This window comes from Elephantulus edwardii, unplaced genomic scaffold (assembly GCF_000299155.1).
Source record: "Elephantulus edwardii isolate Elephantulus edwardi_28Jun2011 unplaced genomic scaffold, EleEdw1.0 scaffold00096, whole genome shotgun sequence".
NCBI classification, from domain to species: Eukaryota; Metazoa; Chordata; class Mammalia; order Macroscelidea; family Macroscelididae; genus Elephantulus; species Elephantulus edwardii.
This window is the reverse complement of record NW_006399846.1, coordinates 11,021,326-11,041,568: the sequence shown is the minus strand read 5'-3', so window position 1 is coordinate 11,041,568 and position 20,243 is coordinate 11,021,326. Positions and strand designations below refer to the sequence as shown.

The 20,243-nt window shown below is 39.2% G+C and overlaps 1 protein-coding gene across 1 annotated transcript in view; it reads left to right on the top strand.

Annotated features, from left to right (window-relative positions):
• The window catches only part of CCDC77 (coiled-coil domain containing 77), a 37,038-nt gene extending 17,016 nt beyond the window's left edge, over positions 1-20,022 (top strand). The window contains exons 3-10 of the mRNA XM_006891377.1: positions 2,261-2,357; positions 4,524-4,596; positions 7,384-7,466; positions 11,966-12,114; positions 17,529-17,748; positions 18,778-18,903; positions 19,006-19,158; positions 19,876-20,022. Coding sequence (XP_006891439.1) covers positions 2,261-2,357; positions 4,524-4,596; positions 7,384-7,466; positions 11,966-12,114; positions 17,529-17,748; positions 18,778-18,903; positions 19,006-19,158; positions 19,876-20,022 — 1,048 coding nt within the window. The remainder of the gene's footprint in view (positions 1-2,260; positions 2,358-4,523; positions 4,597-7,383; positions 7,467-11,965; positions 12,115-17,528; positions 17,749-18,777; positions 18,904-19,005; positions 19,159-19,875) is intronic.
• The last annotated feature ends 221 nt before the right edge of the window (positions 20,023-20,243 follow it).

The window sequence follows — 20,243 nt, the reverse complement described above, 5'->3', positions numbered from 1 at the left end:
GGTGCGGTTGGCGCAGGATAGAGCAGGGTTTAGGGCTGTTGTGCATAGGGTCGCTATGAGTCGGAAACGACTCGACGGCACATAACAACAACAACATCCCATGGACTACCAAAGAACCACAATTCTGACTTGAAGTAAGTGTAACCAGGGTACTCCTTTGTGCCAAGGACGGTAAAACTGCCTCATTTACTTGGGACATATTTTGCAGGAGAAGCCAGTCCTTTGAGAGATATGATGCTGGGAAAGATAGAACCTTCAGTGAGGTGGATTGAGACAGTGACTGCCACAGTGGGCTTGAGCAGCACAGAGAGTGGATGGCAGGATAGGGCAAGGTTCACTTCTTTTTTTCATAGGATCACAATGAATGATAGTCAACTTGATGGCATCTAGCAACAGCCAACTCCTGCCTTGACTAACATACTCTTTGTATCTGCTGCCATCTTGGAACAAGGAACTTGAAGTGGTGAAGTGGCAACTTGTAGCTTAGTTTTAATAGATTCTTACAGTGCTTTCTGCTGGATGCATTTCTCCTTAGGACTCTTTAGAATCTGTAAAGCCATAAAACCTAAAGCTGTGGAGAGAGAAACACAAATTCCCCAAATGCTGGGAACCAGAGTAATTCCTCATTTTACATTTTTGTGGAGCTGTGTACACTGTCTTTTGTGGACATAGTATCATAAAACAGTTTTTTTATTTCATGTACCTGCTACAATCTAGAGGAGGGAAGTCCTTTCCTCCAAGAGTATCACCTTCAACTTTATCTGTACCTTTGTTTTTTCAAATTGCTGTTTGTGTGAACATTACAGAGCAAATTAATTTTTCATTTAACCATTCATACACACTCAGCTATACTTCTAAAAGGTTCCTCTGTTCTCAGGATGACATCTTCTGGATGGTGTAGTAAGTGAGAGGGTCATGTGAATCTTCTGGGCATGTCACCACAGCTGCACCTCCTTTGCTGTACTGTATGTAGGTTCTTTAATCTGATGGAGTGTTCTTTGAAATCCTATGTCAGTGAATCAGATACAAATAAGTCTAGTATGATAGCTAAGAGAACAAGCAAAACCCTTGTGTGGACTTTGTGTCAGTCCTGGTCAAGATGAAACACTGCGTTTTCCAGGTTATATTATAATCAGCTTGCCAGCAAGTGTCTGTTGATCTCCTTAAAGATGGTTCTGTATCAGACCTCAGAGATGTCTTAAATTTAGGCAGAGAGACTGGGCTTTTGTACCCCCTCGTGTGTTAGACACTGATTGTCACCTGGCTAGCCCTGAGGATCAGGGGGGCATAGACTTGGGGAAGCCAGATCCCTTAAGCTGAGAGCATTTCTGAAAGGAGTCTCAGTTGTGAGCCATCAGCAGGGAACAGGCCTGGCACTTGGTGGAATGAGCCCTTACATCATGAAAGGAAGATCTGAGGAGCACAGCCAGCATCTTGTAGAACTTCTAAAACTAGCCAAGAAATTCTTTCCTGGTCCTTCTGCCTTACTCCTGAACACAGGAGTTAAGGATTAGATTTGTTATGTGCTATAGAGTCGACTATGACTCATAGCAAGCCTATGAACAACAGATCTGAACCTTGCCCTATCTTGAGCTAATTTCACCATCTACACACCTGACCCCGATACTCTAGTCACTGTGTCTGTCCATCTCTTCAAGGGTCTTCCTTTCCTGTACTGACCCTCTACCCTTCCGAGCATGATGTCCTTCTCTAAGGACTGTTCCTTCCTGGCCACCTGCCCAAAGTATGTGAGACAGAGCTTCAAAATCCTTGCCTCCAAGGAACAACTTGGTTTCACCCTCTCAAGGACAGACCTGGAGTTAATTCTCTTTCCAGTCCTTGGTATGTTCACTGCTCCTCTCCAGCACCACTACTCAAAGGCATCAGAACTCTATGCCTTTGGGATTGCAATGCAGCTTCTTAACACTAGACCCCCCAGAGCCATTTTATAAGGACTAGATACATCGTATTCAATTTTAATTGCTTGCTACTCAACAGTACATAACAACATTGTTTTAACTGGTATGCTGCTGGCTATAGGAAGTTGCACTGTTAACCCAAAAGCATCACCTCTCTGGCAGTTTGAATCTGCTAGTGGTTCTGAGGGAGAAATATGGGCAGTCTCCTCTCCTACAGTGCTGACTAGACAGCATTGAGAATTTTTATTGTTTTAAACATAACTCAATAGGAAAATCCTTTGAGCCAAAAGGTTGCTTATTTTTGACACCTAATTTGTACTTAATTTCTATGAAACTTGCAGGGAGGTAGAAGATAAAAAAAAGATTCAAAGTCTCTTGGCTCTCGTGGGGACAGATACTGGCGAAGTGACCTATTTTTATAAGGAGCCTCCACACAAAGTAAGTGATTTTTTGCTGTAGCATGGTGAGTATGGCTTTAAAAAAAATCTAATGACGCTTGATAATCAGAACAACTTTGCTAAATAAGCCAAGTGAAAATACAGCCACCATGTTCTCAAGTTCCAGAGTACTCAACAGCTATTTTTTAATTACAGAGAACATTATAATTTTATTCTTTCCTTTGGAAAAAACAAACAAACTATAGGATGTAGTATGTTGTTGTTGTTATGTACCATCAAGTTGCCTGTGACTCATGGCGACCCTGTGTACAATAGCTCTGAGGCCTGCCCTGTCCTGAGCCAGTTTCACTGACACCAACACACCTGTCCCCATTGCCCAACTGTAGCAGTCCATCTCATCTGGGGCCTTCCTTTCCTGTGCTGTCCCTCTACCTTTGCAAGCATGATATCCTTCTCCAATGATCTGTTCCTTCTGGCCACATGCCCAAAATGCTTCAAATCCTAGCCTCCAAGGAGAAACTTGGTTTCACCCTCTCCAAGACAGACCTATTTGGTTCAAGACTCTTCTCCAGCTCCACAACTCAAAGGCATCAATTCTTCTGTCATCCTTAGTCATTATCCAGCTCTCTGATGCATAGCAAGTCATTGTAAAGACCATAGATTGCATCGGGTGCACCACCATTTAGAAACCCAAAGCTCAGAGGAGTAGATGTTGTGGCTGAGATAAGAGAAGAAAGCAAATACAGACGTAGTGTGAGACCACATTTCAGTAGTTGCTGTTTCTTGTTTATCTATACCAAGTATGAAAATAATACATGGGTCTGTAATAAAAATAAATACAGAATACAGAAATTACATTGTTCAAAAGTAACGGTTTCTTATAATCCTATACTCCAAAATAAACTCTTATTAAAAATGTGTTATATATGCTTTCAACTTTTTTTAGCATTCATATAGTGGTATTTTTGTATGTATGATGGATTTTAATTTTTATAAACAGTGTCTCACTATACATAAGTGCACAGTTAGGTGTTTCCATTAGATGTTTCCTAAAATCCCTTGTCAGCTGTTACTATGTATCCCTGCATACTGTATGTGCAGTCTTGGGTTGTTTGCTGTTTTTATCACTAAGCCTGGGCTTTATCCAATTTGTTACTTTTCCTATGTTATCTCTTCTATTCTTAACATCCTTATATGATTATTTAAATGTAAATTTACCTTTTGCTTAAAGCAAAGATGAGCTCTGATGGTGTAGTGTATAATGTGTTGGGCTGCTAACCCAAAAGTTGGCAGTTCAAATACACTAGCACTCCTCAGTCTCCTCTCATTGAGATTTACAGCCTTGGAAACCCAGTAAAGGTCGCTATAAGTTGGAACTGCCTTGACGAGGCTTGGGAGGCTTTTTGTTTTGTTTTTTAAATAAATTTTTGTTTTAGATTGGTTTGCTTATAAAGTTCATATATGTTGCATTTCACACCATTCTTCATTCATTGAGTTTCATATAATCATTCAAATTAATTATATTTTATAGAATTAATCAACATTGGTTGTTTGTGGGTTTTTTTTAAAATATATGCTTTTTTAATTTAATTTTATTATTTTTTGTGTGTATACCGTCAAATCGGATCTGACTGGTACAAGAGGAGATTGCCCTTCCTTCTCCAGCAGAGCATCTGGTGGATTCAAACCGCATACCTCCAGGATTGCAGTGCACCTTCTTGCCACTAGACCCCCAAAGTGCCCCCAATTTTTTTTTTCAAATTATTTTGTGTGTGTGTACCATCAGATCTGATTGGTACAGGAAGAGATTGTTCCTCCTTGTCCAGCAAAACATCTGGTGGATTTGAACTGCTCACCTCTGGGATTCCAGTGCAATTTCTTGCCACTAGGCCACCAGAGCTTGTCTGGTTGTTTGTTTTAAAGAAGAAATGAGAAAGCAAGGCTGGGCTAGGAAGCTGGAGGGATGGAAATGGGGAAGACAAACTGGAACTGGAGAGAGTATTGACGCAAATTGGAAAGAGCATTCAGTGTCACAGAACAATTGGTGTATGAATTGTTGAAGGGAGCTAATTTACTTTGTAAACTTTTACCTAAAACACAAAAATGTCAAAATAAAGTTTAGCTGACTTCTGTGAAACTAAGTCTTAAGAAGTGAAATATTACAGTTCGAGCAAGGTAACATTTATACTTTTTTTTCCTTCTTAAGGTCACCATTCCCCAAAAGGGTATTCAGACTGGAAATTTATGTCAACAGAATGAATCTTCCACTTTAAAAACAGGTAATAATCATATTATAAATTCTCATTGCTTGAAGATTCAAAAGTACAGTGCAAATCAGTACTTTCCCTCCTACTATATAATAGTATGGAAGCAGGAGCGGTATCCACTTCCGAAATGGCTTACCTCCAGAAACTCTATGTACGAACAGTGCTCAGGCCGTTCGTTCATAGGGTCGCTATGAGTCGTCTACAACTCAACGGCATCAAACAACAACAACATATAATAGTAATGGAACTCTGATAGTTTAGTGGTAAGAAATTGTCCTACCAACCCAAAGGCATATAGTTCAAATCCATCAGCTGTTCCAGCTGATAAAATGAGCAGTCTCCTGCCATGCAGTTTACAGTCTCTCAAAACCCATTGGAGGGTCAGCTAGGAATAGGTTCCTTCTGAATGATATATGTTATTGTTAAGTGCCGTCGAGTTGCAGGCGACTCATAGTGACCCTATGAAGGAGAGTCCTCAACGCTTGGGTGCCTTTCATCCTCTCTCCAGGTTCATAGGGTTTCCGGAGGCAAGCTATTTGTAAGTGGATGCCACTCCTCCTTCCAAGGAATGATATATAACCACAATAATAATACAATGACAGGGGCATGTGGAGGTGTAGTCTGTTGGGAGTTGCACTGCTAATCCAAAGACAGCACCTCTCTGGTGATACAAATCCACTAGTGACTCCAAGGAACAAAGATGAGCAGTCTCCTTCCTTCAACTTACAGCTTCAAAAGCCCCCTGGAGGATTAGCTATAAGTCAGTTTCAACTTATCATCAATGAGTTAAGTTGATACAGAGATAATTAGTGTACTTAATGATGACTGTGGTAGCCTGAAAATCTTACTGAACTTCTTTAGTCACCCGGGAAATTAAATTTTGTTCCGTTCATTTTTTTCTTTTTATATATAATTTATTATAAATAATAAGATAAAGGAGGGAAGAAAACACATACATACAGAGACACACTGACAGACACAGACACACACACACAGACACAGACACAGACACACAGACAGACACAGAGAAACACATACATACAGAGACAGATACACTAAAACAAGGAAAAAACCACTTATAAGAACCATATTTCTTATTTCTGCAAATGGCTGTGTGGTATTTACTGGTATTTACAACTATCTTGTTCCATTATCCATTTCATACTCCCTTGCCCTGAGCAAGCACTTCAGCTGACTGATTTTTTTTGCCTGGTCAGGTGATGCACATCTTCATTCCCGGTCTAGAAAGGTCTGGACCATTAATAGTCATGTCAGAATTACATTGCTTTTTGTCAGAATTTTCCATTGACTTTATTCTTTTTATCTCATTTTTCCCTCTTCCAGATTGTTGTCATACATATAAAGCCTAATCATATATTCCTTTTGGACAGTTCTTCCCCTCCCTGTTGTATTGCAGTGTTCATGTTTTATCTTTTCCCATTATCTCCCTAGCCCCCACATATCAGTCCTATTTTATGATAGTGGAGTTATGCAGTATTTATCCTTTTGTGACTGAGTTACTTCACTCAACATAATATCCTCCAGGCTCACTCATGTTGTGTAATGTTTAACAAGTTCATTGTTTTGAAAAACAAGAAACTCATGAAATATTATACAAAATGGGTGACCCTGGAGGACATTTTGCTGAGTGAAATATCTCAGTCACAAAAGGACAAATTTTACATAGTGCCATGGTTGTAAAATGGGACTGACATTGGGATTGAGGGAAGACTGAGAATGATGGGATAAATAATGTATACTGCATTGAAACAGATAAGGGAGAGAACTGTTTAAAAGGGATATATGATTATTCTCATGACAGGAGTCCAAAATGAAGGCTGTACAGTGGAGTAGACTTGGGAGTAGGGATTGTATATCAATGAAAGAATTTTTCTTTTACTTTTCAAAGAGAAGAGTAAATTGGATGGGAGGGGTGGGCAGGGAGAAAAATGCAACAATGAATGAATTGAAATCTTAAGTCTCTGTAAACTTTCATTAAAATAAATTTTTTAAAAAAAATTTTAAAAAGATTCTCAAAAAGGTGAAAAAAAAACACCCAAGTTCATTGTTTTTCAGTGGCACCTAATATTCCATTATGTGAATGTTCTGTAGTTTTTCTATCCATTTGTTTGTTGATGGGTGCCTGAGTTGCTTCCATCTCTTTGCTATTGTGAATAACATAGGAATAAACTTGGGTGTGTATATATCTGTGTGAGTCATCACTCTGATTTCTTTAAGGTCTGTGCCCAGTAGTGGAATTGCTGGGTCAAATGGTATTTGTATTTCCAACTCACTGAGAAAGCACTAAACTGCCTTCCATAGTGCCTGTACCATTTTACATTCCCACCAGCAGTGTATAATTCTCCACAAACTTGCCAGCATTTGTTGTTTGCTGCCCTGTTGAATTTTTATATTGTTTCTGGGTCAGCACAATTTTTTTTTTTACTGCTTGTTTTATTTTATTTTAAATTTTTTGTACTGCTTATTTTTAAATTAATCTTGTCTTCTGAATATTATAAGTGATACCATATAACCAAAAAAAGGGAAAAATTAGATTTTGTTGTGGATTATTTTTAATGTTTTGCTGTTTTTTTATAAAATAGAACTTTACAGAGAAAATTGACAGAATTCCAAAGGAAAATTTAACAGGTTTTTCTGTAGAAAAAGATGTAATTATTATCCAGGAAGTTAGTGTATGCTTTCCTTTCCCTTCCTTGTCTTTTTAGGTAAATGGAACCAGTATATCAGAAGAAAAGCTGCATACAATTTTTTTACCTCTTTTTATTTTGTATCCTAAAGTAAACAAAGGAAGACCAGCAGTGAGAGAGAAGGAAGAAAGGGTTGAGCAATACCAAAGAGATGTTCAGATACTTAAGCTACAGGTAAAACATTTGTTTGGGCAAACCAGTACGATTTTGATCTACAACATTCACTTTGTATGTTGTAGTTATGTGACGCTGAGTCAGAGCTGACTCATAGCTGACCCTCAGGAGGTTTTTAGAGGCTGGAAAACACAAGAGGAGATTGCCTGTTTTTCTCCAAGCCGGGAGCTGGTGGATCCAAACCACTTGCCTTTAGGTAGGTTGGCAGCACAACTCCTTATCCCCCTCCCAGGCACCAGAATCCCCTTTTGTATAATACCTAATACTCGTATAAGTTTTGTATAATACCTTTACTGCCACATAAGTCATTTCTCTTGTACACAGATTAGAGCTAGATTGGAAAAGTAAAGTTTCTCATCCAAGAGCTAGTATTTTAAAAGGGAGCTCTGTGCAACAATGAATGAATGAAAACCCAAAATCTCTGTAAATGTTCATTAAAACGAATAAAATTTAATAATAATAAAAAAATTTTTTTTTTAAAAAGGGGGGAGCTCTGGTGATCTTGTGGTTAAGGAGTTCTACTGCTAATCAAAGGCATGCAGTTCAAATCCACCACTGCTTTTTGGGTAAAATATGGGCAGTCTCCTCTTGTACTATTTACAGCTTCTGACAGTGCGCTGAAGGGTTAGATATGAGGTGCTTTTGTCTAAATGGCACGTAACAACAATAGTATTCTATGACTGTTTCTCCTGCTTGACCATTCTAGAGGTGTTTCTTTGTACTTTGAGTTCATTCAGCTTATATGCTAACCTCTCTCCAGTAAAACCATCGTGAAGTAAAACTGTTTTGTGTTTGGCTTACAGGCTACACAGAGAATTGCAGGCAGGAGGAAACTTCTCTATGCTGATAGATTGCTATTTGTTGTTGTTTTTTGCTGTTGAACTGACTACAGCTCACAGCCACCTGAAGAACCATAGATCGGAGCCTTGCCCTAGCTTGTGCTTCCCTCACAATCTGTTCAATACTCAGGCCCATTCTGACCGTCACTGTGTTAATCCATCTCGTTGAGGGTCTTTCCCTCCTTCACTGACCCTCCACATTTTCCAAAGTCTAGCCCCTCCTAAGTCCAAAGAATGTGAGACAAACTTTCACCATCCTCTTCTGCAAGGAGCACCCTAGCTGCACCTTTCCCAAGACCTCTTTGTCCTTTTGGCCATCTACAGGGTATTCAGTTCTCTTCTCCAACCCCACAACTCAAAGGCATTCCTCTGTCTTCCTTATTCATTGTCCAAAGTTGTCATTTGATACAGTACATTTATTTCATTTATCAGATGGAATGGGTTTTTCTTTTCTGCCAGAGAAAATGTTTTGTGCTTAGGTGAAAATTTACAGGGCAAATTAATTTCACATTTGATGATTTCTATGTTAAGTGTTACATGACATTGGCTGTATTCCTCACAATGTGTGAGCACTCTCTCCTGTTCCTCCTCTGGTTCCTTGTGTCCTCTCGCTCTCTTCCTGGCTTTGCTCTTGAGCAGGTGTCCTTTTCATCTCATGTAACTGATTGCTCTAAAGAACACATTCCTCTCAGGTGTTTTTAATGTTATGCTCCTATTCGGCTGAAAAGTGGTCTCCAGAGACGGCTTCAGTCCCATGTCTAAAAGATGTCTTAGAGGTTTTTTTCTTGTTTTCATTTTATTCTTTATAACAGTGTTGTTGTTAAGTGCCATCAAGTCATCTGTGACTCATAGCAACCTAATGAACATTAGATCTGAACCCTGGCCCATCCTGTGCCATCCTCATCATTTCTGATATACTCAAGTCCACCCTTAAGTCACTTTGTCAGTCCATCTCATTGAGGATCTTCCCCTCCTTCACTGATCCTCCATCTTCCCAAGCACGTTGTCTTTTTCCAAGCACTGGCCCCTCTTAACTTAAAATTTGACCATCTTTACTTCCAAGGAGCACCCTGGCTGCACCTTTCCCAAGACATATTTGTTTGTCCTTTTGGCAGTCCATGGAATATTTAGTATTCTCCTCTAACACAACAACTCAAAGGCATCTATTCTTCTTCTGTCTTCTTTATTCATTGTCCAACTTTCAGCTGCATAGCAAGTAAATGAAAAGACCATGGTTTGGATCAGGTACACCTTAGTCTCCAAACTGTAATCATTGCTCTTCAGCACTTTGAAGGTGTCCTTGACAACAGACTTTCCCAGTGTACTACATCTTTTGATTTCCTGACTGCTGGTGACAAGAGTGTTAATTGTGGCTTCAAACAAGATGAAATTGACTACTACTTTTTCTTCTCTATCATGATGTTGGCTATTGGCCTGTTGGTGAGGATTTTTATTTTCTTTTTAAAAAAATTTTTAAAGGACAAATATTGCATGGTGCCACTGCTGTAAAATGGGACTGATATTAGGGTGGGGGTAAGACTGAGAAAAACTGGATAAATTGTATATACTGCACTGAAAAAAAATTTTTTTCTTTTATGCTGGTTTATTTACAAAGTTCTTATACATTGTTTTTCAAACTGAGTCTTTCCCATTTTCTTCACACACACCTCCACACCCCAATTTTTGTTTTCTTGATGTTGAGATACAATCCATATTGAAGGCTATAGTCTTTGATCTTATACAGCAAGTGTTTCAAGCCCTCCTCACTTTGACCAGGAAAACTGTGTCATCTGCTTAATACAGGTTGTTGATGAATCTTCCTCCTCTCCTGATGCCACATTCTTCATCATATAGATCCATTTGACATTGGCAATGATACGACTGGTACCATGTCCTCTTCTAAATCCAGCTTGAGTTTCTGGCCGTTCTCTCTGAATGTACTATTGTTGATTGCCTTTGAGTCGAGCACAACTCATAGTGACCCTATGAACAAAAGCCCTGAAGCCCCTCTACAATTATCAATATTTGTCAAAGTTCATAGAGTTTCTGGAGTCTTATTCTTTAGGAAGTGGATGCGACTCCTGCTATTGTAGCCATTTAAAAAATAATCTTCAGCTAGATTCTGCTTGCATGTGATATTAATGATATTATTAAATAATTTCTGCATTCTGTTGGGTCACCTTTTTTGGGAATGGAAACAAATATGTATCTCTTCAATCACTTGGGCAGGTAGCAACTAGAAAGTATTAAAAGGGAGAGATACCTAAAAGGCAAATAGTGGAAAGGTGAGAATTCCACAGTAGACAAAGCTGTCTTTCATAGCTTGCTTTGTTTAATACAGATGCTGGGCTTATCCTGGATAGAGTTTACTTTGATATCAGATGGAACCTGGCTGAAAACAGAGAATATCAGAAGAATGTCTGTGTTTTATTGACTGTGCAGAGGCATTTGATTCGGTGGATAACAACAAACTATGGCTACAATTGAGAAGAATGGGAATCCCAGAATGCTTAATTGTGCTGATGCAAAATCAATACCTAGACAAAAAAGCTGTTGTCCAAATGGAACAGGGAACACTTAGGAAGTGTTGGGAAGGATGTATATTGGAGTGTATCCTTTATCCATACCTTGTCAGTCTGTATGCTGAGCAAATAATTTGTGAAGCTGAACTCTATGAGAAAGATTGTGACAACAGGGTCATCAACGACCCATGCTATGCAGATGACACAAACTTGCTTGTAGAAAGCGAAGAGGACCTGAAGTACTTCTTGCAAAAGATCAAAGACTACAGTCTTCAAAATAGATTTCATGTTAACATCAGAAAGACAAAGGTCCTCAACGCTGAGCCAGTGGGCAACATCATGATAGATGGAGAAAGGATTGAAACAGTTAATGATTTCATCTTGCTTGGATCCACCATCAACACCCCTGGTACCAGCAGTCAGGAGATAAGGAGAAGTACTGCTTTGGGCAAGTCCACCATCAGAGATCTCTCCAAAATACTGAAAAGCAGTGATGGCAGTTTGAAGACTAATATGTACCTAATTCAGGCCATGGTCTTTTCAATCACTTGCTATGTATCTAAGAGCTGGACATTGAATAAGGATGACAGAAGAAGAATTTGATGCCTTTGAGTTGTGATGTTGGAGAACAGTACTGAATATCCCATGGATTGCCAGAAGAACAAATAGATATGTCTTGAAAAAGGTGCAACCAGAAGGCTTCTTAAAAAATGGCAGAAGCTTCATTTCTCATATTTTGGACATGTTTTTAGGAAAGGCTATTCCTTTGAAAAGAATATCACACTTAGAAGGGTGGTGGGTCAATGAAAGAGAAGAAGACCCCTGTTGAGATGGTTAGACATGGTGACTACAGCAATGGGCGCAGATGTATTGGAGATGGTGAGGAAGGCACAAGATAGGACAGGATTCAGATCTGTTGTTTGTAGGGTCGCCATGAGTGGTACTCAACTCAGAAGCACCTACCACCACCACAACAACCCTGTAAGGTAAAGAAAGCACAGTTAAGATTTTCTACTGTTTATTTTGCCATCGTGGTTGATTTGGTTTTAAATTGTCTGGAGAACATCATTTTCAGAGGTCACATCTGCAGGTCAGAAATAGGAGCAGTGTGCAAACCTGCCCTTGTTGTTCTCTCTAGGTGGAGGCGCTACAGGCTCAGCTGGAAGAACAGGCCAAGCATTCTAGAGAACAAGTTGAAGGACTCATGGAAGACAGACGGATACGTATTGAGGAAATACAAGTCCAGCACCAGAGAAATCAGGAAAAAGTCAAAGAGCTAACCAAAAGGTAAGTGGTGAAGCTTGATCAAAAAAATTTTTTCTGAGCGACTTGAAAGTTACCAGTACCCTCACACAAGAAAGAGCTGAATGGTGCCTAGGTACTACTGCTGATTCTTCTGAGCAACCAGGTTGAAAATAACGAGAAAGTTGAGATAGTGTACAGTGTATAGCCAGTGTGGCTGAACAAGTTGTGTGTGGATTGTTAAATGGGAACCTAATTTTCTGTGTAAGCTTTTACTAGTTAACAGTCTTGTACTGAAAGGGACATAGAAAACATTGTCTTCTTCAGGCATCCCTGTGTAGGTGAGTGTTGAGGTTTTATCCAAGACTGCTGTTAAGTCTCTTCTTGAAGATCTGGTGGGCATTCCACACAGTCCTTTTAACCTACTTGCTTTAGTTTTAGCTTCATTCTTATGGGGAACAAATGTGCTTTTACCCATGGAGATGTATGGCTGTGACTTAATGTGATAGAACCTTTTGTTTGGCCTTCTATGAATACAGAAAAATATGTCTCTGTATACTTACACACAAAAAAGGAAAATGTGGACTCTCTATAATATAATCACTGTTGTATAGCACCTGCCATTGCTCAACTTTCTGGAGTCTTATTTCACCCAACCATTTTATTAAATGTGCCCTTTTTTAGGTCATTACTGACTTTTTTTTTCCTTTTCATTACTGACTTCTTAATTTCTAAGACCAGATACCCTTTCAGTCCTTGTTATGGTTGGTAGCTCCCTGTATATTTGAGACCACTAAACACCCCTTCTTTTAAATTCATCTTCTTGATTCTGTACTACCTTTCTTTTTTTATTCCTCTGCCTCCCTGGCCCTCCCCAGATTCCAGCTGGTTCCATTATGCAGCCCTAGCTTTGTGCTTGAACACTTTAAATGTGTCATGACTGAAATGAATTTTTTTTTTCTCTCCCCCAGCAAATATTCCTGTTCCTCATCTCAACCCTATTACTCACTGTCTCGTGTCTCGTTGTCATTGCCTTGGAACCAACTCATAGCTTACTCTCCTTAGGATTTCCAGGGCTTTAAATTGCTTGGGAGAAGATGGTCCATCTTTCTGCCATGGAGCTCCTGGTGAATTCAAACCACCAGTGAGGTGTGGGTGAGCAGCACAGCTGCCTACTGACTTCGCCACCGGAGCTCCCACAAACCTACTACTTCCTTCTATTTTCCATTTAATTTAAAACATCACATTCACCTGGTTTCCAAGCTTGAAACCTCAGAGTCATCCTCACCTTCCCACTCTCTTATTTCCCAATTCCAAATCTTACCAAGTGTGTGCTTGAGAAGCCTCTTAAATCCATTCTCTGTTCTCTTGTTCTTGCTAATTGTTGCAGCTCTATCCTTTTGTTATTGGTGATCTAACTGTTCTATGTCTGGTCTTTTACAGCCTTTCTAACTGCTATGAGACAGCCGTCACACCAGGAATTACTAAGGCTTAAAAACAGTGGTAGCTCCCTATTCACCTTATCCTAATATTTGAGCCTGAGCTATTAGGAACTCCTCATCTGGCAGCAAATTAACTTTACAGTCTCAAGTCCTATTGCCCTGTGATGTAGTTAACGTTATGCTTTAGCCAGACAAATAATAACGGTTGTTTATGGCAGGCCCCAGGATCCACACTGCCTGTCACCCCTGCTTTGAGATTTTCCCAGGCAAATTCTTCATCTTCCACATCCCCAGAGTGATTAGGTGCCTCTCTAATAACAATCACTGTCTAATAAGTATGTCTTTGTTCCCAACTCTGCCCTCCCTAGAGCACAGGCCCGCAATAAACATTCACTGAACACTTGAAGATATGTTTTTATTTTGCTAGAAGAATGGGCGATCTACTGCCATGTGATTAACTGCCTCTGAAAACCCGCTGGAGGGTCAGCTATGGGTCAGTTCGGGCCGGAGGATCACAACAACAGTTTCTCTGTGTTTTGTTGCTTTTTTTAAATTTTGTACTCAAGCATAGCATCTTGATTTTTGACTGATTTTAATTGTTTTCAGAGGACTAGTATTCTAAATTTCTATAGTCATTTGTAATTTTATCTCTGCCTTCCAGAATTTTAATAACACCCTAATTTCGCACCATCTGCATATTTGAGCATATAACTCATGCCTTCTATTAAGTAGATCATCCTAAGGATATTGAGTAGCATGGAGTCCAAGGCCATTAACAACTGCCCTTTGTGTGTTACATTCAAGCCATTTGTACATTAACAAGACTATGCTTTTAAAGATTGTAATAGAGAACATAATGTGAGACAGAATAAAATAACTCATTGAAAGCAGGAGATATTTTGATATTTTTGTGGTAACTGAAGCAGTTTCACTCTCCTTATATGTACACATATACCTGAATAAGTATACATATTTATCTGATGATATGTATTCTTTGTGCCAAGCAGCATGATATCATTTCTCCCTTATCTGTATACTCTCTCACTTATAAAAAGGATTAAATGGATCTGACATTACTTGTTGCTTAGAAAAACCATAGAAACTGTTTCATGGTATGTAGTAATTTTATAAGCATTACAATATTTTCCTAGCTGTTTATGTTACAATGATGAATTGCTAACTTCTAGATATAGTCTTCTTTGAAAATATTTTGAAAAATTGTTTATCTGTTCCTAAATTTCAAGAAATAGCAGGAATCTCTTCAGTGCCTTCTATATATCAAGTGGTTGGTACTGTCCTTGACAGTCGGATAATAATGATGGGAAAATGAATGAAAACTTAAGATACAGATCCTTTTAGTCAGCTCAGGAGAACACACATGTTGACAGTTAGAACCTGACATAGTATATAAGCAAGTTCTGAGTTATGTAATATAGATTATAATTCATTTAGAGGGTTTCAGAGACTGTTATTATTGTTGTTATGTGCTGTAAACAACCCTCTGTACAATAGCTCTGAACTCCACCCTATCTTGAACCAGTCTCACTGTCTCCCAACACACCTACCCCATTGCCCAGGTACTGTGTCAATCCAGCTTATCTAGGGTCTTCCTCTCTTGCGCTGTCCCTCTGACTTGCTAAGCATGATGACTTTCTTCATGGACTGGCTCCTTCTGGCCACATGTCCAAAGTATGTTAAATGGAGCTTCAAAATCCTTACCTCTAAGTTGCAGCTTCATTTCACCCTGTCTAGCACAGACATGAAGAGCAACAGTGTGTCTCTGGAGACGAAGGTGCATCTGGTATAGGCCATGGTCTTTGCAATCACTTGTTATGTGTCAGAGAGCTGGACAATGACCAGGGAGGATAGAAGGAGAATTGATGCTTTTGAGCTTTGGTGTTGGAGAAGAGTGCTGAGAGTGCCATGGACTGCAAAGAAAACAAACAGATTCATCCTGGAGAGGCTTAAACCAGGCTGCTCCTTGGAGGCCAGGATTCTGAGGCTTCATCTGACATACTTTGGTCATGATGTAAGGAGAGACCGGTCCTTGGAGAAGGACATCATGCTTGGGAGGGTGAAGGGCAGGTGCAGGAGGGGAAGGCCCTCTGGGAGGTGGATTGATTCAGTGACTGGGGCAATCGGGATGAGTGTGTCAGAGACGATGAGATTGGCACAGGACAGAGCAGAGTTTAGAGCTGTTGTACATAGGGTCATTATGAGTTGCATGCAACTCGATGGCACATAACAACAACAACAGTACAGACATCTTTGTTCTCTTGGCAGCCCATGGTATGTTCAATACTCTTCTCCAGCACCACAATTCAGAGGCATTGATTCTTCTTCCTTTATCCTTGGTCATTGTCCAGCTCTTTGACTCATAGCAAGTAATTGCAAAGACCAAGTCATAAATAAGGTGCACCTTAGTCTGTAGAGGGACCCTGTTGCTCTTTAGCACTTTGAAGAGGTCTCTGGCAGCAGATTTCCCCAGTGCAGTTTGTCTTCTGATTTCCTGACTGCTGCTGCCCAGAGTGTTGATTGTGGAACTGAGGAAGCTGAAATTGTTAACAATCTCAATCTCTTCTCCATCTATCATGGTTTGGCCAATTGGCCCAGTGGTGAGAATCTTTGTTTTCTTGATTTTGAGCTTTAATATATATTGAAAACTACAGTCCTTTATCTTTTGCAGCAAACCCTTCAGATCTCTTCAGTTTCAGCGAGCAGGGTTGTATCATCTGTATAATGTAGGTTGTTGATGAGTCTTTATCCAATTCTGATGCCACATTCCTCCTCATAAAGTCCAGCCTTCCAAATGATCTGTTCCACATACAGATTGAAAAGGTATGGAGACGAGATGCATCCCTGATCCACTCCTTTCTTGATTTGCAGTGTTGCCTTGCTCTGTTCTAACAGCTTCTTCCTTGTCCAAGTATAGGTTTTGCATGAGCACAGTCAACTGTACTGGGGTTCCCATTCTTTTCAAGGTTCTCCACAATTTCTTGTGATCTATAGAGTCAAATGCCGTTGCATAGTCAATAAAACACAGACATTCCTCTGGTACTTTCTGCTTTCAGCCAAGATCCATCTAACTTTAGCTATAATATCCCTAGTACCTGTTCTAAACCCAGCCTGCACTTCTGGCAGTTTTCTGTTAATGTGCTATTCCATTCATTTTTGTATAATCTTTTCTTTTTTATTGTGATTTTAATGAAAGTTTACAGAAGAGTTGGGTTTTCATTCATTCAGCAAAATTTTGCTTACGTGTCATATTAGTGATATCGTCCGATAATTTCCACACTGTGTCGGGTCTCTTTTTTTTTTGGAATGGGAATAAATATGATCTCTTCCAATCCAATCTGTTAGCCAGGTAGTTGTTCTCCAGATTTCTTGGCACAACCTGGTGAGGACATCTAGGGCAGTATCTGTTTGCTGAAATATATCAGTTGGTATCTGGGGTCTTGTTTTTTGCTTTTTTCTTCAGATCAGCTTGAACTTTTTCATCACCATCGCCTCTTGATCACATGTAGTTTCATGACAATTTGTCGGCCAATTCTTTCTGGTATAGTTATTCAGTGAACTTCTTCCATCTTTTAATGTCAGAGAATGAAGAAGTTAAAATGGGCTGAAGTGGTCAGGATGATTTCATAGAAGGCTTTGGTCTTGAAAGAAGGAAATGATAAGATTTGATTTAGAATAAATCATACATGGAGCACAGCATTCACAAAAGCAAAACTGTTTTGACATTTTAGAACTTGGTGTTGACCCTCAGTCAGAACACCTTGGTTCGCTCTTCATTGGAACCATATAGTTTCTGGGTAAAACCTAGTAAAAACCCAGTTATCCTAGAAGATTGAAAGTGATCTGACCAGATATCTTTTTCAAAGTGCCAATAATATTTTACAGAATTTATGTAGTACACAGTTTTAGAAGAACCTCTGTCTTCTTTTGTTTGGAATTATCTTGTGAATGAGATGTGTTGTGTCAGCGTATTCATGCTCACCTCTGAACTTTCTCTCATAGTCTCCATCACACCCAAGATTTGCTGTATGAAAGCACCAAAGACTTTTTACAACTCAGACTTGAAAACCAACACAAGGAAAACTCATGGATGCTTGAAAAGGATTATTTGATATCAAAAATAAAACAATGCAGAGTGCAGTGTAAAAAGAAAGAAGACAAAGCTGGAAAAGTTTGGCCTGTTGGACATCAGAGTCATCATAAACAAAATGAATATATCAAGGTAGTTTCTTCCTCTTCCCTCCCCACCCCCAGAAGAGTTGAACGAAATAGGAATTTCAAAGGACATAAGAATTTTCATACCTGATCCCTTTGTTCTAAGCTTTTATAGCAGCAACCTCAAAAAATAAGTATCAGAGTCACAGTGTGTGGAGATTTAGAAAATTCAGTTTCTCGTTTATTCATTCAACAAATATTTCTTGTATTCTTTAGGCTACAGCAGAAATAAGCTAGACACGATCTGCTATCATGGAGTTTGCATTTTAATAGGCCAGAAAGCATGTTTGAACATTAGCCTATAAGAAAATTACAGGGTGCAAAAGAAGTGATGTCAAAGGAATAAACAGGATTATATGAAGAAAAGTCGTTGCCAGACACTAACTTTCAGACAGGTAGAATGAGAACACTCTTAGTAAGTCTTAAGTAGTGGTGTTTTACCAAGACCTTAAGCTTATCTGCATGCCTAGTGGAAGAGCATCCAGACAGGGGAAAGCCCGTTTAAAGGGTCTGGGGTATATTAAAGGCACAGGAAGGATGTTAGGTTGGTTACAGAGGACTAAGCAAAGAGGAGATGGCATATGATAGACAGCGGCCAATCACAGAGGGCCTTTCAGTCATAGTAAGGAACTTTTGCAAAGACATGGCATGATGTGATTTAATCTTTTAAAAGATCATTCTGTCCGCTCAGTGGAGCATAGATAATAAATGTTGCTGATAATTTTTATTTTCAGAAATGTGTCCCAAAATAATATATTTTGATATCTTACTTAGTACAAATTTTGGACTCTTCATGGAGCCAAAAATTCTTGTCTGATTTTAAAGTATTTCTTTCATGTACTAAGAAGTATCCTCTCTTGCACTCCCCAAGAAAAGAAATCTCCAGATAACTTCCTTACTGTTTTCTCCTTAATTCATTGTGTATTTCTGGAAATCGTATCTTTTCTTTATTAAAGTGCTATTTGAATTAACTTACATTATAGAACTGATAGTGTGGTTTTGTGCTTTGTTCCCCCTCTCCCTCTTTGGCCTGCAGATCCTGAAAGATAAGTTAGTACAAGAGAAAAAACTGTCCAGTATGTACCAAGAACAGTGCATTGCTCTGGAAGAAGAACTTGCCCGGATTCGTGAGGAAGAAGGCATGAGAAGAGAGATCTTCAAGGTTCAAAATTCTCTGTCACTCAGGCTGGAATGGGAGGTATAGATAGCTCAGGCCACTGCCTTCCTCATCTTCATAAATGCCCTTCCATTTCTGCATATTTAGGATCGCACTAACAAGATGGGGAGGCGTTTGCAAGTAATGACAAAACGCTACGAGGCCCTGGAGAACAGGCGTATCTTGGAAGTAGAAGGCTTTAAGACAGATATTAGAAGTCTCCGGCAGAAACTTAAAGACTTGGAACAAATGCTATATAAGGTAACTGCTGATTCTAACTTACGGAAAAGGGTAAAAAAGGGAGGGAAATCAGTAAATAGTCATGAAGAGTCTTCCTCAGAAGAAAGCACTGTTTCCCCCAATGCTAGGTACTGTTCTAATGAATCAGCTTCCTCTAACTTTCAGTAAAAATTACACACTAGAGAAAAATAGAAAGAATTAAGAGCTGAGTTAAAAGTTTCACTCCATCTAAGCTGACAGCAATTAACATCCCTCCTATTTCAAGAAGTAGGATTGAAGAATTATGTCTGTTTTACAAATGAGGAAAGTGAGTAAGTAATAAAGCCATTTTCTTAATCAAATGCAGCTTTACTTAGAATCAGAAGTCTTCTAAAAGATATTTAACGAGTCAGCCCATATCCTAAATGATCACTAGATTCCTCACAAGATTAATTAGAGAAAAGAAGACAGTGTCTTCTCTTTGGCAAATTTACCATAATATTTTTAACATTACTTTTTTTTTTTACCCTTTTTCTTATTAATCTCTGTTTCAAAGTTCCTTTACTATTTAGGAGGAAAACAAAGAACTCTATACCTTTTCTGCTTGAATTCAGTATTTTTTTTTTTAAAACTTATTCAGTGAATTTTAACAAGCTCAAGGTTGAGTTCATAAAAAAGGACCAGCAGATATGCACGTGCCTCCTCTGTTATATGCTATAATCATTTCTCCTTTTGTTTCTTTCCCCCCTCAACTTCTAGACCACACTTAAAGTCCAGACAGACCAGGACCTTGCCATGCTGTGTGAGGTCCGTGACAGCAATAAACGGGCACATAAGATTCAAGGAGAACTGAAGAACCTTAAGTCCAAGTTGTTTGGATTGGAGAATGAACTTCGACTCTGTTGATGTCTGCCTTAGAAAATAGCCCCACCTGAACTCTGCTTCCTGAAACCCCAGAGAATGATCTTCCCCTACAAGTGGAAGACAGAAAAAGAGGCTACTGAGAAAGTTTAAATTGCTCCCTAAACTGTCCTGTTAACCTTTTCCTGGGGTTTCTTCTGTAATATAACCGAATTTACTTAGGGTTTTTCCCCTCTATATTATTTCTCTTGCTTATATTGACAGTT